Source organism: Lissotriton helveticus, chromosome 8, assembly GCF_964261635.1.
Source record: "Lissotriton helveticus chromosome 8, aLisHel1.1, whole genome shotgun sequence".
Taxonomy (NCBI): domain Eukaryota; kingdom Metazoa; phylum Chordata; class Amphibia; order Caudata; family Salamandridae; genus Lissotriton; species Lissotriton helveticus.
Window position 1 is genome coordinate 1,668,839,511 of NC_136069.1, and position 25,052 is coordinate 1,668,864,562.

The following is a 25,052-nucleotide window of genomic DNA, read 5'->3' on the forward strand; positions in this document are numbered from 1 at the left end:
CGTAGGCTTTTCCAAAACATTTCCTGTACTTTGGCGCGGACAGGATAATTCAGTGCTTATGCCAAAAATGAAGATTACGCTAGAGGAGACCTAGGATTACAGGTAAGTAACTATTCCTTCCTTCTCTCTTACCATGTGTCCCTTCTTCACCCAAGCAAGATGGGGATGCTTGATTATGCCCTTGCTGGTGCTTTTGTCAGGCCCCAGACTAGAAGGTGATAGAAATCTAAAAGAGGTTTTTGTTGCAGGTGATAATGTGAAGGGTGGCTTAGCCAGGGCTGGAAGAGAGGGCTGAAAGTGGGGTGGCACTTTGTTGATAATATAGAACAATGTTGTTAAATACTGGCCACGTATGGGCCATATGTGGTATTCAGTATTGCCAATCCAGATAATTGACAGCCATTTATATGTTTCTTGTTGCAATTTGCCTATCTTTAGACACATACTCTGGCCTCAGGGGCATTTTCATATTCTGTCTATTGTGTCTGTTCTATCCTCTTCATCTCTTCATAAGTGGCCAAGTGTATGTTAATATATGTTTTAGACCCCAGTTCAACCATATTATCCTCTGTTTCAGGGCACATTGGGGCCAGGTGAGAAACTACCATCCAAACTGAAAGAGATCCTGAAGAAGGGATTCTGGAAAGCGCTTGAGGCTCTGCTAGAAAAAGGAACTGAGGTTAGCACTTACAATTCACATTTGTGCATGTTACATATGTTTCTACTAAAACACGCCGGCGACTAAGTGACACATGAATATATTGTGCACCACTGTGCAACACTGCATCATAATTGTTTTATGTTTCTTATCCTGCATGTTTAAATGTTTTAATTTAAACCATTTGTAATCCTGTGATGAAGTATGTAAAAGTTATGGACAACTTTGCATGGTACAGAGTAAAGTCCCACTTCATAAAAACATCTTTTAAACACTCAAAGAGAAACAAAATGAATAATACAACTAAACCCAACAAGCCTTGTCAATGAGATGTATGTCCAGCATATTGCTGACATTACAAGGCCGAGCTTTTTACTGGTGTTGACTGTGGCTACCTCGGCTGCCTGAGGCCAGGGAGATCTGACAGTCCTGCTTTCACTCATTCTCACCATGCATTAGCCTGGCTTTTGATCTACACTGTGAGGGATGTGAAGGCACTTCTCTTGGTTTGTGACTGATATTGTGATTTGCATTGGAGAGCTTTGGACAGGGGGACTGCTAGTAACAGAAGAGAGTAAGATTTCCCCCAGGAGTGTGAGACTGCTACTCTCAGAGGAGTGTGAGAGTGCCTCTGGTAGTGTGTGGTTGCCTGTAAGGGATGTGACAGTGTTATAAGTAGTTAGGATTTTTGCTTTTCTACCATGAGGCTTTAACCCTTCCCCTTGTATTTGAATGTACTTACCATTTCTATAGCACTTACCACCCCTGACAAGGCCTTGGATGGCCCCTTCTTCTTAACACTGTAGTCATAGTTGCTAACCAGAGTCCAGTTCCTCCACTTGGGAGCCTCAATGGTTTTCCAAATGAGGGAGGGCATTAAAGAGCCAGGCTGTCCATATATTTACTTTTTAGAGTCCTTGCCTAGTGACCACTGTCAGGCTGGCCCTGCCCTCCACCATGTATGGAACTGGTAGTATTGAGTGGCACCACCAAGCCCCAGTTACATCAATGACAGAATCTTGGCACCTCCTCCTTGCTGCTTGGTGCTCTCACACATTCGCCCTCCAGCCTGAAAGGAGCAGCTCTGCACTAGTCTGCACCGGCCGCACTGCACCAACCCCAAAGCCACCCGAACTCCACATTGAGCACATATACAGAACGAGTTCGTGCAGCAAAGTGACTTTCACAAGCAGGGTGCATTTGAGGTACTGTGAATTGTTGAAGTAGCTATTTCACCATCAGGCAGGTTCATTATACTTTGCATGTGGCAAAGAGCACATACCAGTACCTGCACAGAACAGCACCTTGAGTGATAGGTAAACCAGCATAGTGTAGCATAGACCCCATCCACTGCCAAAATGGACAATGGGATGGAGGGGAGGTAGCTCTGTGGGTAGCCTGACAGATATCATAATCACTGCTGGGGGAGAGGCATAGATCAGTCTGGCTCCAATGTTTGGTTTTTACATGGATGCATATGCTGCCACATCATTGAGCTGGGAGATATGGCCATCCCAGAAGTGCTCAATACAGACCATGTCATGCCATGTTGTACTTGCCCTATTACCTGCTCTCACTGCATGACATGGTGTTGATGCTTTTGAAACAGAGACCTGCATGCAGCTGTTGCAACTTGTTGTGCCGCCGGAGCATGCGCTGGGGAGATGGGCGGAAGCAGGGTTGGTTGCTTCTGGGGCACTGGATGTACCATTGAAGTTATGTGGGAATGTGCTCAGTGGCTCATGGAGGAGGTTTCCAGGATAGCCAAGGGTTAATTGGCTGCAACTATAACAATTGGAGTCTTTTACCTCTGGTGCCCCACCTTATTTTTGGATTAGACTGAACTCTCTTTACACCGTTGCAAATGGCCTCCGAACCCCCCAACCACACCCTGACTCCTTAGTGCCTCTACTCCGGGGCCTTGCCTCTGTCCTCACCTGGACAGCTCCCAGGAGGTAGCTTAGAACTCCACACACCACCCAATAGCATGCATATAATATATTAATTTCCAGTCAGTGAATTTCTCTAAAGAGAAAGGTACTTTAAGTCCCATATTTCTAATAATAAACATAAAATCACTAATGTTCGCAATGAAAAACCTCTTCAAGTTCAAGTTTAGCATTTGTATAGCGCACTACTCACCCAGAGGATCTCAAGGCGCTTGAGGGAGGGGAGGTATATTACTTGTCGAATATCCAAGTTTTAAGTTGTTTTCTGAAGGAGAGGTGGTTCTGTGTGAGGCGAAGGTGGATGGGGAGAGAATTCCAGTTCTTGGCCGCTAAGTAGGAGAAGGATCTTCCCCCCATGGTGGATCTTTTGATGCGTGGAATTGCGGCGAGGGCTTGATTGGACGATCGTAGTTGGCGGGTGGGGGTGTAAAATGACAGGCGCGTGTTGAGGCATTCGGGTCCTAGGTCGTAGAGGGCTTTGTGTGCGTGGGTGAGGAGGCGGAACGTTATTCTCTTGTTGATGGGGAGCCAGTGGAGGTCTCTCAGGTGACCGGATATGTGAGCTTCGCGGGGGATGTCTAGGATGAGTCTGGCTGAGGCGTTTTGGATGCGTTGGAGTTTTAATGTAGTTTGGCTGTGGTTCCGGCGTAGAGTGTGTTTCCGTAGTCCAGTCGGCTTGTGACCAATGCATGGGTGACCGTCTTTCTTGTTTCGGTGGAGATCCAACGGAAGATTTTTTTGAGCATTCGTAGGATGTTGAAGCATGATGATGAGACGGCATTGACTTGTCTGGTCATCGAGAGGGAGGAGTCCAGGATGAAACCCAGGTTACGTGCGTGGTCCGTAGGTGTGGGTGCGATTCCCAGGGCCGGTGGCCACCATGAATCGTCCCAAGCGGAGGGGGTTGATCCTAAGATGAGGACTTCCGTTTTGTCCGAGTTAAGTTTTAAACGGCTGTTCTTCATCCATTCGGCTACTTCTTTCATCCCTTCGTGCAGGTTGGTTTTGGCGGTGTTTGGGTCTTTGGTGAGGGAGAGGATCAGCTGGGTGTCGTCTGCTTAGGAGATGATGTTGAGGTTGTGTTGGCGCGCGATGGATGCGAGGGGACTCATGTAAACGTTGAAGAGGGTGGGGCTGAGTGATGATCCTTGTGGCACGCCGCAGATGACTTCGGTGACCTCTGATCTGAAAGGGGGGAGGTGGACTCTCTGTGTTCTTCCAGAGAGGAACGAGATGATCCAGTCCAAAGCTTTTCCTTGTATTCCGACTTTGCTGAGGCGTTGTATAAGGGTGCTATGACAAACTGTATCGAAGGCTGCAGAGAGGTCAAGTAGGATGAGGGCAGCTGTTTCTCCGTTGTCCAGTAGAGTTCGAATGTAGTCTGTTGCTGCGATGAGGACGGTCTCGGTGCTGTGTTTGGCTCGGAAGCCGGATTGTGAAGGGTCGAGGGATTTGTTGGATTCGAGGAAGGCGGCGCGTTGACTGTTGACGGCTTTCTCAATGACTTTGGCAGGGAATGGGAGGAGCGAAATGGGGCGGTAGTTCTTGAGTTCAGTGGGGTCTGCTGTGGGTTTCTTCAGGAGGGCGCAGAGTTCGGCATGTTTCAAGCTTTCCGGAAAGGTAGCGGAGTTGAGGGAGCAGTTGATTACGTCTCGGAGATGGGGTGCGATAATGGGGTCTGCTTTGTTGAAAATGTGGTGAGGACATGGGTCGGTTGGCGATCCTGAGTGGATGGAGTTCATCAGGCGGATGGTATCTTCAGTGGTGATTGGGTTCCAGTCGCAAAGGTTGTTGGAGGTGGGTTTAAGTTCGGAGGTGGGTGGGGTGGACTGGTCTCCGGGCTGGTCTTCAAAGCTGTTATGTATGTCAGCGATTTTGTTGTGGAAGAATGATGCTAAAGAGTCGCATAGGTCTTGGGAGGGAGTGATGTCGTTGGTGCCGGCGGTGGGGTTGGTAAATTCTTTAACGATGTTGAATAGTTCCTTGCTGTTGTGGGCGTTGATGTAGAGTCGATCCTTGAATGCTGATTTCTTGGTGGATTGGATCAGTTGGTGATGTTTGCGGGTGGCATTCTTGAAGGTGGCCAGGTTGTCAGTGGTTGGGTTTTTACGCCAGGCTTTCTCGAGGGTGCGACAGATCTTCTTGGATTTCTTAAGGTCGTCGTTGAACCAGGGGGCTTTTTTGCAACCTTGCCTGATTTGGTGGGTTTTCAAGGGTGCTAATTTGTCAGCGCTGTGGGTGATCCATTGTGTTAGGTTGGTGGCTGCTTGGTTTGGGTTTGATGATTTGGCAGGAGGGTTTAGGTGAAGCGATGTGAAGAGTTGGTCGGCGGTGATTTTGTTCCAGTTTCTGCGGGGAATTGGTTTAGGGTGGTTGTGAGTCGTAATCTTTTTGTAGTTGAAGTGAACGCAGCTGTGGTCCGTCCAATGGAGAGTTGTGGTGTGGTTGAAGGAGATGTGCTTGCTGGAGGTGAAGATCGGGTCGAGCGTGTATCCGGCATAGTGGGTGGGGGTGTCGACAAGTTGTTTGAGTCCGAGGTTTGCAAGGTTGTCCAGAAGGGAGGTGGTGTTGCTGTCGTTGTTCTTTTCCAGGTGGAAGTTGAGGTCTCCCAATAGAATGTAGTCCTCGGAGGTGAGGGCGTGTGGGCTGATGAAGTCAGTGATGTCTTTGCTGAATTGGGTGCGGGGCCTGGTGGCCTGTAGATGAGGGTGCCTCTGAGTGTGATCTTGGGGTCGGTGTGGATCTGGAAGTGAAGGTGTTCGGCGGCTGCGAGGTTATGGTCGGAACTGGTCGTGATGCGGATGGTGTTCTTATGGACGATGGCGATGCCTCCTCCTGTTTGGTTGACGCGGTCCTTTCGGATGATTTTGTAGCCGTCAGGGATGGCTATGGCAATGTCGGGCATTGATGAGGCGTTCATCCAGGTTTCTGTAAGAAAGGCGACGTCCGGCGATATGGTGTCGAGTAGGTTCCAGAGTTCAATGGCGTGACTGTGGACCGAGCGGGTGTTGAGCAGGAAGCACTTCAGATGGTTAGTGTCGGAGCTCTGTTTGGAGTTAGTGGATTTGGTGTGCGTCCTGATGCAGTCGAACTTGCAGGAGTGGCAGGTGAAGGGTCCATGGGTGTGTCCTGGGGCCTCTCCTGAACTAGAGATCTGTTTAAAGTCTTGGTATTAAACAAGTTAAAGACTCTTCCTATGGTGTTTGGCATAGAGTTCTCAATATAAAACCCCTTACTGTTCTCTTTATCAGAGTTCCCAATGTAAACCCCAAACCCCCTATTGTATTTGTCAGAGAGCTCACATTTTAAAGCACATTCCTATTGTGTTCATGAAAGAAAGTTCACAAAGTAAAAAATACCTCCACCTTCATTTGCCAAGGGTTACACCATGCAAAGCACCTTACAGCTGTATCTGATATGGAAGCCTGCTTCAACAATGGCTCTATCGGAAATAAGAAATGGAAACACTTCATATGTTTTGCCTATGTTAACTTTAAGACTTAGGACCTCCATAAAAGACACAAAACTATCCAGATGATACTGTAATGCATTGCCAGTGTGGGCCATTAACACATCATTGTCTTCATATATAACACTCAGGCAGACAAGAAGTTATCAGTGCCATTGTTGTATAAGGCAAAAAGAAAGGGATCTAACATGCATCCCTGTCTTACGCCCCAGCCCTGTCGCTGATTCATTGTTACAAATGGAAGTCTGCAAATGAGACCACTGCAGCATTGTCTGGATGATCAATGGACCCAGTGGGAAGACAAATGACTTCCAGTGTCTCTAATCCCCAACAGTAAAGCAGTCCCTAGTGACAAGACAATCCTTTCTTTCTGAACCTTCCTGTCCAAACTCTGCTCATCTCTGATAGGCTGGTGTGCCTGTTTGAGTAGACTATCAAACAAGGACTCTAGTTGATGAAGAAGGCATAGTATCACATACAATTCCTGGTGGGCAGGATGGTCCCTCTGGTTGTCAAGGATTTCCAAAGACAGGATTTTGGTTCAAACAGACAATACCACAGCGATGCAATAAACAAACAGGGCAATACTAGATATCGACTTGTGTGTTTTGAGGTAAAAAAGATTTGCTATTGTCTCTAACCTGAGATGTGTCTTTACATGCAGTCCACTTACCATGTGACCAAAATCAACAGGTGGACCATCTAAGCAGGTTTTACAAGGGAAATCATGAATAAGTCTTAAACTACAATATTGTTCATGATTGTTGTTTTTGGCTACCCCACAAAATGTCAAATGCTGAATCTTTGCATTAGACAAAGAGCAAAATGTTCTCTGGGAAATGCCAGTTTGATTGAAAAGTAACAGACCAGTGGCAGCCGAAGCATGTAAACAGGGGTGGGGTGGGGGCAGCGAGATGGGACAGGGGGGAGTGCGGGAGGAGAAAGAGCTGGGGTGGGGGGGCGACCGTTGGTTTTAAAAAAAAGTATCTGATGCTGCTTCTGCCGCCTCGCATCTCAGTTCTCCGATGCTTCCTAGGTCCCAGCAGCCCCTAGGCAAGCATCAGAACCTCCCTGTGCAATGCAACCTCCACACTGCTCTCACCCATGAGAGCAGTGCAGGGATTGGCCTGAGCAAGCTGCTTTAATGCAAGGCTCAGGACAGGGAGTCTGTGCTGTTTCTCTAGCCTGGCTGTTCAATACTGCCAGGTTGGACCAACTTAAGTGCGCATGTGTGTTTGGCTGGCCTGGGACAGCCAGCCAAGCACTCATGCTCATCTCCCACATGCTCATCTCCCACTGACCTGCGGCTGCAGCTACTATGTACTTGTCTAACCACGGGAGTCAAGGTGTGTGACAAAGAGTCTGATCTCTTTCCTCTAAAGAGAGGTACTAAAGAGGGCTGCTCATTAACACCCTTGATGCCATCATAGCTGAATCACTGGTGGAGAAGATTCAGGTAAGATTACCTTCTCTGGGGCTGTGAATGAGCACCGGGCATTGCCTACAAAGTTCCCCTATATTCAGATGATGTGATTGTCGGCCCAAAGTTCTCTGGATCCTCCATATAGTAGGCAAATGTACAAGTCTGTAGATTATTAATGCCAAGTCTTGGTTATACTTGGTAGGCATAAAATCACAGTAACCTGGTTGGGTGCATGGCCCATCGATTTTAAGGAGGGATTTAAGTACTATGGAATGTGTGTTACCACAGATATGGCTTTCGTTTGGCCCAAAAAAAACAATTGACAGCGCTTTTGTCCCTCCCGCCTCCATCTTTAATGAGCAGAGCTCCATATTATAAAATTATATTTCTGCTGCACATACTCTACTTGCTCCAGAATTTCCCATTTGTGATCCTGAGCAACTTATCTTGAGAGAAGAAACTTCTTGCTTAGTTTTCACAGCTTTCTGTGTGGTTTCAGTGATTTCAGGATAGCTCTCACAAAATGTTTTAAGTCCCAATGCGACAGGGGAATTGGGGCTGAGGATACCCTGCTATACTATAGAGCAGTGGTTCCCAAACTTTTTGACCCGTGGCTCCCTTGACCTAATTGGCAGTTGGCCGTGGCTCCCCACCATTTTTCTTGGGGTGCCAAATACAACATTCATGCTCTTGGGTGTACTCGAGTTGCATGCACTGGGCAAGTCGAGACGCTGCTTCAGATCTGCAGCTGGAGCCCAACCTGATCGGGGCGAGGCTCTCCCAGGCCAGCAGTGATCACACTGCACATGAAATGAACTCGGAAAGTCTAAGCCCCTCCAACACCGACTGCCGCATCCTCTCAAAGACTGCTGCGGGCACAGCAAAATGACTAGTTGGCATTTCCCAAGGGTACCTTCCTTCCAGGTGACGCGCGGGGTAATACTGGTGGCCTTAATTAGCAATGCTAATGTGGAAACATTTGTGTGCGATTTTAGAACAATGAACAGATCGGGGTCCCCAAAGCTCTCAAAATCACTAGCATTCCCTTCTAAGAAGCCAAAACCATATTGGAGAATGCCCATCATATTGCAGAAGGGACCTTAACCTGGTAACCTATTTTAAATCGGTTGTGACCAATTCAATAAAACACAACAGATATACTATCACATTTATTCTTTTTGCTAATTCCTTTGAAGGGCAGAGTTTTTGAAAACATAAAAGTATACACTGACTGTTGGACTTTGATCCACATAACTCCACGAGTTGTGAACACGCCTCTGATCTGTTTAGAAGAATCTTACTCGCAATCGTGGAGTATATTTTTTTCACGTTTCAGCATTGACACACATTATCGGTTCATACATCCCAATTTGCAAAATGACCTAGAGGCACATGGCAGATAATAAAATGTCACACAACTATTGGGCCACTTCAAAAACTGTGCTTGGTTAAGGGCAAAACGAAAATTAGGCTTTAATTACATTTTGTGATGATCACTCTCTCATTCACATCATGCATTCAACCAAGCATCAACAATACCGCTTGTTTGGCCTTTGTATAGTGAAAAGATGTATACCACATCTTTCTAATGCACAACACAGGCACAGCATGCGGGGAAGCAGTATATGCTTCCCTAAAATAAGGAATAGGTAAAGGGCAGTTGGCAGTAGCAGGAGGAATGGCACTAGGGTTTCTCTCACACATAGAGAACAGGTACAACACCAGGTGCTACCGTGCAAGCTACTCTTCCTCACAGAATAGATACAACTGCAGCATCAACAGTGCAACTGTCTTGCTTTCATATAAAAGGTACAGATTGGGCAACAGGCGTAGGCATGAACCTTCCCCACAGAACAGGTACAACAGAACAGCAGTAGTGCAAGCTATCCTCTCATAAAGACAGATGGAAATTAGACAGACAGTGCAAGCTTTGCTTTCTCGAAAACCATACAGCATGTGCGCAACAAGCAAGCCTCCCTGTCTCACAGCAGACACACAGCACAAACCACTCTTCCGTGCATTTCTCTGAGGCCAGAGATGTTTCTATCTGGCCCAGCCCCCCTGGGGTTCCGGATAAAGAGGCGCCCGTGATCTGGGGAGTGATGGCCCATTAGCTTTAATCAACGAGCCCCCGTCCCCCGGGCCGGCCTTATCTGCCCAGACAATGTAATGAGCAGCTCGTCACTGGGGCAGCAGGAGCAGGTAAGGAGCTGGGGCTGATGAGCGCAGCCCTTAATGGAGCCATTCAGATGCAGAGGGCGAGGGCTGGGATCAATTGACCTGGCAGCACAAAGGAGGGGGAGGATTTTTGGCTGCAGTTTCCATGACCCACATCCTGCACTGCAGCGCGGCGCCCCGGGCTTCTCATCACGGCGCACCAGGGTGCCGTGGCGCACACTTTGGGAACCACTGCTATAGAGCATTATACCTAATCATATTGAGTAGTGGCATGATATACAGATAGACCACGCTTTTACGACTCTTCAGTGGGCTATGAAAGGTGTTCTGATCTGACAACTTCTTTATGGGGTAAGTCTAAATCCCCTCTCCCTCTGCTCAAAGTGTGGGACAAGACTTTGAATGGAAGGATAATTTAACTAAAGAGACTTTATTTTGGGTGGGAAAGAGGCTCAAAATTATGTTCACACTGCTGCTGTGGGTAAGCCACAATTGAGATTTCTCGCATGAGGGAGCTGATATGCATCCTTTTTCCGACATGAAGGAAGAATATGAACTTTACAAGAATCAATTCTTTCAATGTCTCCAACTGTGTCATGTGATCACATCATACATAAAAGACCTCAAAGAGCATCCTCAATCCACTTAAGGGGAAGATAATAAGGAGGGCGTTCCATGATTGAAGATCATCCAAATGTACTGCGTGTTGCTTATCAGAAGACCAGTTACCTCAGGCTTAGGAGAGAGATGTTGGTAAACTGACAAACGATGAATGGCAGGAAGAAGGATGGCTCCACAAGAGTCGGCCACTGTGTTGCTTTTTAGACTTATTCACCTAAAAAATCCACCTTGGACCTACCTCACCAGAGTAAGGCTCTGGAGATTTGGTCAGAGGGACCCTCCCGGGTATGCCTAGGATTACAAATTTCAAAGAGAAGACTACATCACACAAGCTGTCACAGAGGCCAAATGAGGCCTGTTGTGACACTGATTTACCATACACTGGTAGAGGTATTGGGGTGCGGATTAATGAGGACCAAAAATTACACATAAGTCTTGACATAGACATATAACCACTATGAAACTGCAGTGATGTGGACTGGGTCTGTCACAACTAAAAGTGACAAATGCAAGAACGTGTGTGCTGTGGGGCCCTCTTCACTGGATATTTGGTGACAAGAGATGAATCAATGTACACCTTTGAAATGCTGATCGACAGAGTGAGGGGATGCACACAGAAGCACATGAAAATATTGGTGAATTCAGGGGTATTGTGCTTCATTTGACTTCAAATCCAAGTCAGGGTGGAAGTCCCAGAAGAGCTGTATTGGGAGAGGGGGTGCTGATGCCTGGCTGCTCTTCTATGATTGCTGCTAACATGACAAATGTGTGTAACTCATGATAAAGTGACTGTGATTTTGTGTTTTGTTTGTAAATGCCAATAAAATAATCCATGGAAAACAAAATAAAATGGTGCAATAGGAGATCACATGGTACAAGTGAAAGATGCTAAAGATAAGATAGAAGCATGCCGGATGCAATAATAAGGGTATAGCAGGTCTTAAAAGTAGACAGGATGCTGAAAAAAGAACATAGGATTAGATGAGGGCGGGCAGAAGTCAGCAGTAAATATATATCAGATGGTGGAGGCAACATTAAGAGCACAGTGGTGATGTATGCAGACTGTATGCAGAAAAAGCTGCGCTGACATTAGAAAGAAGAGGTTACAGACAAAAAGTGTGGGAGTCAGGGATGGGAGATAAGTAGTAAAAGTCCATACTGACCAGTTGATAGCAATTATTTTGCCTCAGTAAAACCAGACTTTATTGATTTGACACTTGCAGGTGTACATTGGTTACCTGGATGACCCGAGGAACACAGACAATGCATGGGTGGAGACACGTGCAGTCAACGTTCACTTTGAATCCCCAGAACAGCTGGATCTGCTGACATCGGTAAGAACTATTGTGAAGCTCATGATAATCTGCCAGTTGGAAACAATCTGGTTAACAAACCTTGCCCTAGTTCCATCTAATCAGTCCTGATTCCTTAGTATAGCTTTGTCTTCACTAAGGGGATCTGGAGACAATCCCACCAATGTGTAAGTAAAGAGGGGGGAGGGTTTTGAAATACCATACTTTCATTCCATTGTTCCTGCTTCCACAGTGCCGCACATGCGTGTCAGTGTTCGGAAGCGGAAAGATATAGAAAGAGAGGGTTATCAAGGAGAGAGTCCAAAAGTCAGGAGAGAACTGCTTGAAGGAAAGCATGGGAGAAACAACGCAGAGGGAAAAGACAGAAAATATCCTCGCAGTACCTACAAGAACAGAGAGCAGGAGGGATGAGTGGTACATAACATTACCATTCATAGTGTGGGGCTGTATTTATTTTGAGTCTTTTCTGACTGAAGTTCACCACCTAAATGAACTTTAGCATAATTTCCTCCTCTTCCTGTTTACCACATATTTGGCCCTTTTCAGAATGTCAAAATGTTGGAGAAGTTCTTAAGTGGATTGGTAGAGAGTTTCACATGGTCGCAGTTGCCCTAAAGAAGGATTGTTTTGGGCTTGAGTCATTCAGAGTTAGGGTATCCTCAACTGCAGAGAGATTTTGCTCTTGGAATCTCTTGTGCCTCCTGAGACTGCCAGTAGATCTTTTAATTGTCTTGGGTTACCTGGTGGTGATTAGCTTATTTTACATTGTATTCAAACCTCTAATGGAAACTAATGTAGATCTCCCAGGATTGGGAGATGTAGTTGAAATTCTTTGACTCTGGGACGAGCCGTGTGGTGGAGTCCAGTATTGTTTTGAAATGCACCACCACATTTGTTGGAAGACCTGCCAGACTGGCATTGCCAGTATCAATCCTTGAGATGACTAGCACATAAGCAACTGTCTTCAGTCACTGTTTGAAAAGTAGATATTTGACTCCTTTTTAATCATTGTATTTGGAAATGTGATGGTTGTGTCAGTTTATTTTTCTAATCAGTGTGGGTACTTGTTCCTATGTGGAGAGGGTATAGAACACATTAAAGAAAAGGTGTGGTCAGAATATATGGTTTCTGGGGGATCTTCCTTGTTTGGAAGTGTTGCCCTCACACACCCATGTGAGTGTCATGCTGCATCATTGGGTGTTTTTCTCCTTGTGGGGCTGGCGCTGCAATGCCCCACGGGCCGAGCAAGAGGGCTCTTTGTCGGAGATCTTTTCTTGTATCAGCCACGATGGCGCATGCGGGTGTGTGGGGTATAATGTGTGAAGTGTGATCTTAAAATTACCTACAGGAGATCAAATTTTCTTCAGTGACCCTTTGGTAAGGTTAAAAACTAAGATGTGGTAGTGTGCGCAAAGTTATGATACGCCACTACTCAGTGAGTGTGTTGCATTGAACTATTGTGGTTTCACTATTCAGGTCAACATGGTTCTCGCTATGTTGGTCCAGTACTAGATCCCTAGCGTTTCTTCAGGACCAAAAAATATGTTCCCTACGCCTGAATTAGGATTGGTATCTAAAGTCCTGTTATACCCAATCCCTGGTCGTGATACAATAGATTCTACATATCTATGTCATGCTCACCCCAGTACGAATCCATAAATCAACTCCTGCTCATAGGCCATAATGTGCCTAGGTCAAGGCAGGGGACCACAAGATTATTGCGGTTTTAATGCGTGGTCAGGCAGGCAGGAGGAGGAGGAGTAGGTGATGGGCTGCTGACTGCGCAATGAACTAAACAGCAATAAATTTGCGATCCCATGCCCTGATATTATATCAAAGTCAAAGGTTGAGGCTAACCACAAAAGAGCCCTAGTTGAATATACTAAGCTGGAGTCCCCGGTTAAAATGTTATCTTCGCACTTTAAAACTTTTATAGAGGATTCACTCTAGTCATTGAGCGAGGCTCCTCTTCAGGCCGGAATTTGGAGTCAACAATGGCATCTTGGTCTAATAAAATGTTTTTTTTTTTTAAAACAATGGCGTCTTGGCTCAGTGTGGGGCCTCAATGAAATTCTGGAAGTCTTGAGCTCCGGAGCTTTCAGCAGAATGAACCTGAAATCTAGCCTGGGTTGCGCTTCGATGGTGGTGGCCCGACTCTCATTGATGGTCAGTCACCTTATGAAGCTTTTTCCCAAATTTGCCCTAAACTTCCGGAACCTCTTCCTGAAGTTACTCTTGAGGGTTAAAAGTGTCCAAAGCAAAATCCAAAGACTTAAAAACTCTGGGATGGTCCTTGGAAGTTTGGGACTACAATTCCCACAGTGCACCTGGCCAGATCCTTTGAAGTCTACTGGACGTACTCCAGGCTGGGGACTTCTTTGGGGAAGTGGTGTAGGTGAGCTCTGTTAACCTGTTGCTTTCAAGGAGTCCACATCAGCATCCTTTTTGAAACAAGGCAAAATCCTCAGGACTGTAGTTCCAAGTGTGCAGCAGGAGCCGTTCTTCAGAGTACAATTCATTGGTGTGCAGACCAGGGTTCCAGCAAGGCAGTCCTTCTCCTTGTAAGTTGCTATGCAGCTCTCACACATTTATCCACTTTTCTGGGTTCTGGGTCAACAAGTTGGGGGGTACCCCTAACCAGTAGGGTACAGGATACCACCTAAAAGCATGACCCTTTCCTTCAAAGTGTGGCATATTCTTGGCCCCTTAAAGCCCTGTACTTTAAAATTCAAGAAAGAGAACTTCTCTCCTTGGGAATAAAACTGGCTACGATAACGTACTGGTGTGGCTTATTTCTAGGCCTGGGCGGAAAGCTACGCTATGCTTGCGTAGTTTGCGCAACCATGTGCTACGTGAAATGCATGTAGTACAGTGCAAAAACGCGCAGCGTAGCAGTAATTTTTTGCTTGCTCGTGGTCCTCAACATCTAGTTGGCAACCACGAGAGAGCAAAAGGACATCCCGTCGAGACTTTTTCCTCGTTTGTGATCAGCAACATCAAGTTTCCGATCGCGAGCGTGGAAAATACACCTCCCGGCGAGATTCTCAACATGGGGAGGTCAGGTTTCTCGTTGCGAGTGGTAGCGTATGCTTGTGACCGCTCATGAAGAGAAACTAACAGTGCGTTGAGGAAACTGCCGCTCGAGTACAAATCTACTCGAGCGGCAGAAAACTGACCGCTTGCACTGTGCAAGATGCTGTTTGCAATGATTGCACAGTGCGGACAAGCATCTGGCACTGTGCAATCATTGTGAACAGCATTTCGTAACGCACTATGCAGTTGGCGTAGTGCTACGCGTAGCTCGCGTAGTGTGAAGTGCACTTCGCGTAGCTATGCGCAGCACTACTACACAAACTACGCCCAGGGTTACTCATTTCCCTTAACACTACCCTACCAGGCGTCCTGCAAATTCCATTCCTGGGGCTACCATCTGGCTGGGGGATATAGGAAGAGGGGGAGGCCTGGCTAGCATTCCTTACTGTCCTGCTCTCTTTGATGCCCAATTTGTTTCACCCAGCCACCTTCCTGGCCTGTTCTCTGCAGCTGCAGAACTCCCCCAAGCAGATAACCTCTGTTTCAATGCAGGTCACTTATCACCTCATCAAAGCAGTTTGTCCAAGTCTGTCCAAGCCTGTTGAAGGCTGACCAAGGAGGAAAGGCTCCTAGAAGGCTGGATTTTGGCTCCCAGAAAATAAAGCTCTATAACTTATTTTCTTTATTTGTTATGATAAATTCAACAGTGGCACTTAGGGGTGACTGACATGTAAAAATAAGGTAGTTTAATAGATTGGAAGTACCTTTAAATCCAAAGTCGGATTTGCATATTATTTCAGTTTAAAAGGAGCTAGCTTTCAAAGCAGTCCAGTACAATGGTAAGTGGTCAGGTAGCATGGACAATAGTAAATAAACATAGTAAATCCTTCCAAAATGAAATCATTCCTAAAGATACAATCTCAGATGTATTGTGCTATTTCTTGGATCAATTTTCATGAGATATTCATCAGTATGCACAAATATTTACAATGTGGTGCTCAGGGATAATAGTAAATAAACATAGTAAATCCATCCAAAATGAAATCATTCGTGAAGATACAATCTCAGATGTATTGTGCTATTTCTTGGATCGATTTTCATGAGATATTCATCAGTATTTTATTCTTTCTTCGTGTTTTCCGCCGCCCTCCACCCTCCCTTCCCGCCACCGCCGCTTGGCCCCGCCCCTTTCTTCTCTTCTGTATCCCTCCCCGCTCCCGCCTCCCAGCTGCCCCGCCCACCCGCGCACTTGGCCTTAAATGGCGACCGTGCGACGCAGGTGAGTGTGACCCACTTGTGGGACACCCCCGCGCCGCACGGCCACCAGCTGCTGTGTGTGCCCCTGCCCGCCCTCTGCCTCGCTACTGCCTCGTTTTGCCGGCTGCCGGCTGCCCCCGCAGTAGGGTTGTTTTGACGAACAGTTGTGCCTGTTTCTCTCCGTAAAAACTCCTTGCATCTCGTTTTTTCTTCCTCATTTGCCGTTTTTTGTCTAACAGTTGTGCTTGTACAGTTTTTCTCTGTGTTCCTGATTTCTTTCCCCCCCATACCCCTTGTTTTGTTGAAGATTTGTGCCTGTTTTATTCTTTCTTCGTGTTTTCCGCCGCCCTCCACCCTCCCTTCCCGCCACCGCCGCTTGGCCCCGCCCCTTTCTTCTCTTCTGTATCCCTCCCCGCTCCCGCCTCCCAGCTGCCCCGCCCACCCGCGCACTTCGCCTTAAATGGCGACCGTGCGAACGCGCAGCGTTGACGCGCAGCGGGCGCGCCGATTGTGCGCCGAAGGCGCGCCAAAGGTAAGCCCGTCTGCGCCCGTCCGCGCCTGGACCGCGCCCAGGGCCAGGACCCCTGGCCCCCACCGACGGAAGCCGAACCGACGAACCTACAGCGCCGCCGACCTCAACGCACTCAACACCGGCCGCATCCCGGGATGTCACCGAGCCGCCCCGAAGCACACCCACGGACCCTTCAGCTGCCTCGCCTGCAAATTCACCTGCATCCGGACCTTCCCTGCACCCGCCAAGCCGAACTCCAGCAGCACCCACCTCAAGTGCATCCTGCTCAACACCCGCTCCGTCCACAGACACGCCGTAGAACTCTGGAACCTGCTCGACACCACCGCCCCCGACGTTGCCTTCATCACCGAGACCTGGATGAACGCCTCCTCAGCCCCAGACATCGCCATCGCCATCCCGGAGGGCTACAAGATCACCCGGAGGGACCGCGACAACCAGACCGGAGGAGGCATCGCCATCATCCACAGAGACACCATCCGCATCACGACCAACACCGACGACACCCTCACCACCGCTGAACACCTGCACTTCCAGATCCACACCAACCCAAAGACCACCCTCAGAGGCACCCTGATCTACCGACCCCCGGGACCGCGCACACGATTCAGCGAGGACATCGCCGACTTCGTCAGCCCGCACGCTCTCCCCTCCGCCGACTACATCCTCCTGGGGGACCTCAACTTCCACCTGGAGAACAACAACGACCGCAACACCATCACCCTGCTCGACAACCTCGACAACCTCGGACTCAAGCAACTAGTGACCACCCCCACCCACCTCGCCGGACACACACTCGACGCCGTCTTCTCATCCAGCAAAGACGTCACCTTCAGCCACGCAACAGGACTCCACTGGACGGACCACAGCTGCGTCCACTTCACCTTCAGAAGAACGACGATCCACCACCTCCAGCAACAGGTTGCTCGAAGAAGCTGGAACAAGATCACAGCCGACCAGCTCACCGCCTCCCTGAGCCAGCACCCGCCCGCCAACTCAGCGAACCCCAGCCAGGCCGCCGACAACCTCACGAAGTGGATCAGCAACTGCGCGGACGAACTCGCCCCTCTGAGGACCCCGCCCAGCAGATCCTGCAGCAGAAAAACACCATGGTTCACCGACGAACTCAAGTGCTCCAAGAAGAACTGTCGAGCCCTCGAGAAAGCCTGGAGAAGGGAACCAACGACGGACAACATGGCCACCCTCAAGCTCGCCACCCGGAGACACCACCAACTGATCCGCGCCACCAAGAAAAATGCATACAAGGACCGGCTGGACAACAACGCACACAACTGCAAGGAACTCTTCAACATCGTGAAAGAGCTCTCCAACCCCAACGCCGGAAACAACGACATCACCCCGTCGCAAGACCTCTGCAACTCCCTCGCATCCTACTTCCACAACAAGATCACGGACATACACAACAGCTTCAACAACCAACCAACGCAAGCCACAACCGCAACGACGCCACCATCCACCACCCTCCGCACCTGGACCCCGATCAGCACCGAAGACACCATCCGCACCATGAACTCCATCCATTCCGGATCTCCGACTGACCCCTGCCCTCACCACGTCTTCAACAAGGCCGACGCTGTCCTCGCACCCCACCTGCGGGACATCATCAACACCTCCTTCGACTCCGCCACCTTCCCCGAGAGCTGGAAGCACGCCGAACTCAGCGCTCTCCTCAAGAAACCCACAGCAGACCCCACCGACCTCAAGAACTACCGTCCCATCTCGCTCCTCCCGTTCCCGGCCAAAGTCATCGAGAAGACCGTCAACAAGCAGCTGGCCGCCTTCCTCGAGACGAATGGATCCCTCGACCCCTCACAGTCCGGCTTCCGAGCGAACCACAGCACCGAGACCGCCCTCATCGCCGCCACCGACGACCTTCGAACTCTGATGGACAACGGAGAAACAGCGGCCCTCATCCTCCTGGACCTCTCCGCGGCTTTCGACACTGTCTGCCACCGCACCCTAGTACAGCGCCTCAGCAACATCGGAATCCAGGAGAAGGCACTGGAATGGATCACCTCCTTCCTCGACGGAAGAACACAAAGAGTCCGCCTACCACCGTACAAGTCAGAGGCCACCAAAGTCATCTGCGGCGTACCCCAAGGATCCTCGCTGAGCCCAACCCTCTTCAACGTCTACATGAGCCCCCTCGCGGCCATCGCACGCCAACACAACCTGAACATCATCTCCTACGCCGACGACACCCAGCTGATCCTCTCCCTGACCAACGACCCCGCCACCGCCAGAGCCAACCTGCACGAAGGGATGAGAGACGTAGCCGAATGGATGACGACCAGCCGCCTGAAACTGAACTCAGACAAGACGGAGGTCCTCATCCTGGGCTCCACGCCCTCCGCCTGGGACGACTCCTGGTGGCCCCCCGCCCTGGGCACCGCACCCACACCGACGGACCACGCACGCAACCTGGGATTCATCCTGGACTCCTCCCTCTCCATGACCAGACAAGTCAACGCCGTCTCCTCGTCATGCTTCAACATCCTGCGCATGCTACGTAAGATCTTCCGGTGGATCCCCACCGAGACGAGGAAGACGGTCACCCAAGCCCTCGTCACCAGCCGACTGGACTACGGCAACGCCCTCTACGCCGGAACCACTGCCAAACTCCAGAAGAGACTCCAGCGGATCCAGAACGCCTCGGCGAGACTCATCCTCGACATCCCCCGACGCAGCCACATCTCCGGACACCTGAGAGATCTACACTGGCTCCCGGTCAACAAGAGAATCACCTTCCGGCTCCTCACCCACGCGCACAAAGCCCTACACGACCAAGGCCCGAGCTACCTCAACAACCGGATCAACTTCTACACTCCCAAGCGCCTCCTCAGATCAACCAACCACGCCCTCGCCGCCGTCCCCCGCATCCGAAGAGCGACAACAGGAGGAAGATCCTTCTCCTACCTGGCCGCCAAGACCTGGAACTCACTTCCGACCAATCTGCGCCTGACCCAAGACCACCTCTCCTTCAGGAAGAAGCTCAAGACCTGGCTGTTCGAGCAGTAGCGGCACCCCCCCCCCCTCCCAGCGCCTTGAGACCCTACGGGTGAGTAGTGCGCTTTACAAATGACCTGATTGATTGATTGATTATGCACAAATATTTACAATGTGGTGCTCAAGGTAGAGTATTGGGAAGGAAGGGTGTGGGTGGTCTTTGAGGGTTAGTGAGCATTGTGGACACGGAGTAAGTGGTGTGACATGTGTTCATCACATAAACATTGTGGTCTCAATCCGCCCTAAACAATAGGACACATGTTCCAAATGTACATAGCTCAACATGGACACCAAACATTTTTTTCACAATTGTCCTTGCTTGTACTTGTGCGTGTATGTCAATATTTCGACCCCAAATTATTAAACTAGGTGAGTCCAGCCTTAGGAAGGGGTCTTTATCAGGACTGTAGCGGAGCACCTAAGGCGGTAGATTGGAATTGGTTAGGCTCTTTTAATTCTTTTAATTGACCTAAGTGTGCACATGCCCAAAATCATCTGGAAGCTCCGCCCTTATGGCTGCGCACTGTTTTCCTTAGTAGAATATAAGGGTCTTTCCACCTTTTCCCATGTTGATGAGCAGCTTTCCAAAATGCTTTCGAGCGCATTACCCTACGATTTTGGTGACGGGTTCTTGATGCAGAGGAATACGAGGACATCTCCGCCAAACAAAGAGCCACTTACTTCATTTAATTAAGGGGAAGTACCCCTATTTAGTGGAGATTCACCTCTTTGTATTCTTTTCGCCTACTATTGATGAGGATTTGTGTTATCACACAATGACACTCGAAGAACAATCACTTTGCCGAAATGACATGCACACCTCGTGGTCCCCTACGCAGCTGGAATGTAGAATATGCACAAGAAATTCACCCAACGAGGTAGCACTTACTAATTGTATTAATTAACCAAATGAAAGTTCTCCGGTTGGGTAGACGTTTTTGGCAAAACTAGGGACTCTTCTTGGAAAACATTAGATTTGATTCTGGCCCTGGGTTCTTCTGTGGATGATGTCATCAGTGATGTAATTTGAGATGTCATTAGGTAACTATAACAGCTGAATTTGAATGGTCTTGAACAAGTGAAATATATGCCTAACAACAATGTCCCTGTAACCTTTGATTTTTCAGTGAATATCTATCTGTCTGTCTATCTATCTATCTATCTATCTATCTATCTATCTATCTATCTATCTATCTATCTATCTATCTATCTATCTATGTATATATATATGTATATATCAATTAAAAATACAAACGTTTAACCTTTGCTATAGTCAGAGCCACTTGAATTATGCAATTGTGCGGCTGCTGCGATATACGCAAGATTTGCCGCATTTGCCACATAATCCATCATCTGCCACATAATCTGCAGATTTTAGCAACAAAAAAATTGTTTCTAGCTCACACTGTTCAAAAGTTAGTAAAATGCAGTGACGTGTGTTGCAGCACGGTGAAAGGCCCTTTGCAAAAGTTGACTGGTCTCCTTTCTGTAGCTTATTGCTATATTTAAGTGTTAAACTGGCATGAATGAAATACAACTAATGCTCATTGTTAGCAAGAGCAAAAATGACAAAACAATGAAGTTAAACCATCACAAAATGTGCCACATAATGGCGCATAATTTGTGTTTTTGTGCTGCGTAACTTACTAAACCCTGCCACACAATGTGTACCTCTCCTGCTGCATGATTCCAGTGGCCCTTGCTATAGTTAGGAAAACTTGATATATTCTGTATATACATCAACACAATTTAAACTAGACAAACATTAGAAATTCTAAATTGAAGTTATAACTTTCATTTACAATCTACGCACCACTTTCAAATTACTGTGAATGGCGCACCTCTATGCATAGTCTTGTCACCTCACTCTCAACACTACATTAACAATAACTTACCCCTCTACCTTGCACTGTATTCTCACAGATCATGTCATTTGAGATGTCAGAAGTTTTGTTATGAGTGCTAAAATTTCACATGGTATAAGTGAATTATTTTTGCAAGGGTATAACTACTGCGTGAAGAAGGGGCACAACCGAGAGTGGCAAGAAATTGTGGCGGTTTTGGAACCCAACTGACTCCACACTCTTTATTTTTTTTTGTACCATGTGACCCTAAATATAGGATCAAATCCTTTCTAGCTAGTCCCATTGCCCTTTTAGATTTTTTTAAATTTCATACACTTGACTGGGTCATCTCTGAAGAAAAAATGGTTGAATCTATCTCGATCACCCCTTGTGACCAGTCAGACCATCACATTATCACCTTCCAAATTCCCTCCGCTAAAAAGAAAACTTACTTGCAGCAATACATGCCCAGACACTGGATAAGAGACACAAAAAACCTCAACTGGAACAATCTAGATTCCCACTGATAGAAAGTACTCACTCCTCCCAATAACATGTCAGACGTCAGTGACCTCACTAATCACTACAACTCCATGATGACCAAATTATTTGACCAAGTTCCCCCACCAAAACTCAATAGAATACAGGTCAAAGACAAAAACCCATGGTTCAACGGCACCCCGAATGAAGAGAGACGTAAACTGAGACTAATTGAACAGAAAAGGAGACAGCGTTCCTCCTCCCTCCAACTCAAACTCCTAAGAAAATCTAGAAATTCCTATAACAAAAGTATTCTACAATCAAAAAAAGACATCTTCAGATTGGAACTAGACAATGCCAAAAATAGACCGAAGAAACTTTTCGAAATGCTAAAACAACAATCAAGCAAATTGGCCAAAACCACACTCATGAACTCGAAATCGCAGCTAAGTAGTGAAGAATTCTCTTCAGTCTTCACAGCTAAAACCAACTGCCTCCTTCACGAGCTCTTGACGGGAGGAATCAACTCAGCTACCCTAATGAACACACAAGTCGAAAATCCTATCCAACTTGATCTACCTTTGCCTAAAAATAACTCTCACTGGTCTACCCTCAAACTTTATGATGTAAGTAATATTTCTAAAACCTTAGCATCATCAAACCCAATAACTATTTCAATGACCCTCTCCCCTCAAACTGCCTACCCCACATCTACCATATCATCTCTCCTCTATGGACCAAAATCATCAATGCTTCGCTTTCACAAGGTCATATCCCGGATTCACTAAAAATTGGTCAAGTCAACTCTATCCTAAAAAAACAATTGAAAACCCCTATAATCCTAATAACTTCCGACCTATACCCCAAAAAATTCCCATGCTTGGCAAGATCTTGGAAAAATGTGTTCAGAAACAATTAAACCAACACATCACAAATTTCAAACGACTGCCAATCGGGTTTCAGACCTGGTCATAGCACAGAAACAGCTATTCTTCATATTGTCGACGATGCCCTACTCGCTCTCGACCATAATGAAACGTGTCTACTAGTCCTGCTTGACCTCTCATCAGCTTTCAACACTGTCAATCACAACAAAATTCTATAAAGACTGGAAAACAGGATGGGACTATCTGGCACAGTCCTTCAATGGTTCAAATCCTTTCTGGAAAACAGAACGCAAACCTTCCTGGTGAATAAAAATCTCTCTCTCTCTTCCCCTAACCTACTAGGAGTACCACAAGGCTCAACTTTATCCGCCATGCTATTCAACCTCCATGTCGAGCCACTAACCGAACTACAACAGCAGGCGAATATCTCCTTCCACATGAACGCGTAAAACCCTCAACTGTACATCAAGGTCACTTCCATTCAAGAGATCAATATTATGAATCAAGCTCGTGAAAGACCGTCCACTGGCTAACAACCAACTTCCTCAAGCTAAACTTGCAAAAAATTGAATTTCTATTAATCTCCCCACCAAAAAACTCTCTGGTGATAAAGGAATGGACTAGTTGATCATTGCTCTAAATTGCACTCCAATTCAGATAGACTACAACAAATCGCTAGGAATCACACAGGATAAGAACCTTAATATGCAAACACACATCAACCTGTTGGCTAAAAATGCCCGCTTTCACCTCAGCTATCTCAGAAAAATGAAACCATTTATTAAGAACCCTGACCTCAAAACTGCAGTTCAGGCTTTAGTCTTATCGAATTTGGAGTACATATGTACTACCCTCTCGGGGCTTCCCAAAATCTCAACAGCCCCTTTAAAAGCCTGTCTCAACGCAGCAGCAAGACTCCTAACAGGATCTAGGAAATTTGACCATATCTCTCCACACCTGAAGGCGCTCAACTGGCTACCCTACGAAGCTAGAATTCACCTAAAGATGGCCTGCTTCACTCATAAGGCATTACACTACAATGCCCCCCAATACCTATCCCAGAAACTTACTATATCTGGAGGAATCAGACATTCTAGGTGCTCCGACAATCTACTTCTGAAAACTTAACGCTTCAGCAAGAAGAAAACTTTTGACAGAGCATTCTCCGGAGCTGCACCAAGAATATGGAACTCACTACCTCTGTTCACCGGAAAAATCTCCTCAACACCATTATTCAAAAGGGAAGCCAAATCATTCCTGATGAGCAAATTCCTCTCATAACTCCTTAACAATCCTCACCGTTTATTCTTCCCTGATGACACCCTCGCTTTTATGATTGTCTCGTACTTGAACTTGTTCCCTCTGCACTAAACAATTCATCTCTATTATCACTTTTGTTATCTGCCAAACCTTCCCAACATGTTTTTATACTTACTCTGATCTATATTGTATACTTACTCTGCTCTGTATTGTAAAGCACTCTGATACCCTACTCAGGGTCGTGTGCGCGCTATCAAAAACCCCAAAAAATAAAAATGAACATGCTTAATGAGGCTTGTATGTAGCATGATATATTTCAAATTAATGTTTTGTCTCTAACTGCACCATTTATTTATGTTTTGAATAATGTAACAGACTGTTAGAAATGGGGGTCTCTAGTAGGCTGGGGTTTACACCCTATCCAAGCAGGGACCCTTTTTCTATTCGGGGAAAGAGGATTACACTGCTAAGATAACCCCTGCTCACCCCCTTGGGAGCCTGGCACAAGCAGTCATGCTTATCTCAGAGGCAATATGTAAAGCATTTGTACAAACACACACAGTAACACAGTGAAAACACTACAAATGGACACCATACCAGTTTAGAAAAATATCTAATATTTATCTAAATCAAACAAGACAAAAACTACAAAGATCCAACATACACAAGTAGAGATATCACTTTTAAAATGTTCAAAACAGTTCAGTTCATGGGTGCATCACTTTTAGCACAAAGTACCTGGGATGCGTCACTATCAAAGACAAAAACAGACATGGGGTAGGTGAGACGACGGAAAATCAAATTGATGCGTCGGTTCCTTACTCCGGGGATGGGGGTGCGTCGGTACCTTACTGCCAGGGGACGTGATGCATTGGTTCCTTACTGCAATACAGGGGAGGTGATGCATTCATTCCTTACTGTCAGGGAGGTAATGCTTTGGTTCTTTACTGTGAGGGGAAGTGATGCGTCGAAATCCAGACATGCGTCCTTGATGCCTTATTGCTGTGCCACGTCAATGCAAAACGCAGCGGCGGCGAAACAGGCGCTGCATAGATTTTCCAGATGTAGGGCAGGTGACGTGTTAATTTCTTCAGCCACACAGAAGGCCCTGCATCAGAGTTGAA

General features: G+C 47.2%; 1 protein-coding gene across 1 annotated transcript in view; it reads left to right on the forward strand.

Annotated features, from left to right (window-relative positions):
• LOC144773615 (transient receptor potential cation channel subfamily M member 2-like) overlaps positions 1–25,052 on the forward strand; it is a 531,293-nt gene that overhangs the window by 497,127 nt on the left and 9,114 nt on the right. Inside the window, exons 32-33 of the mRNA XM_078658758.1 lie at positions 578–679; positions 11,522–11,632. Of these exons, the coding sequence (XP_078514884.1) occupies positions 578–679; positions 11,522–11,632 (213 nt within the window). The remainder of the gene's footprint in view (positions 1–577; positions 680–11,521; positions 11,633–25,052) is intronic.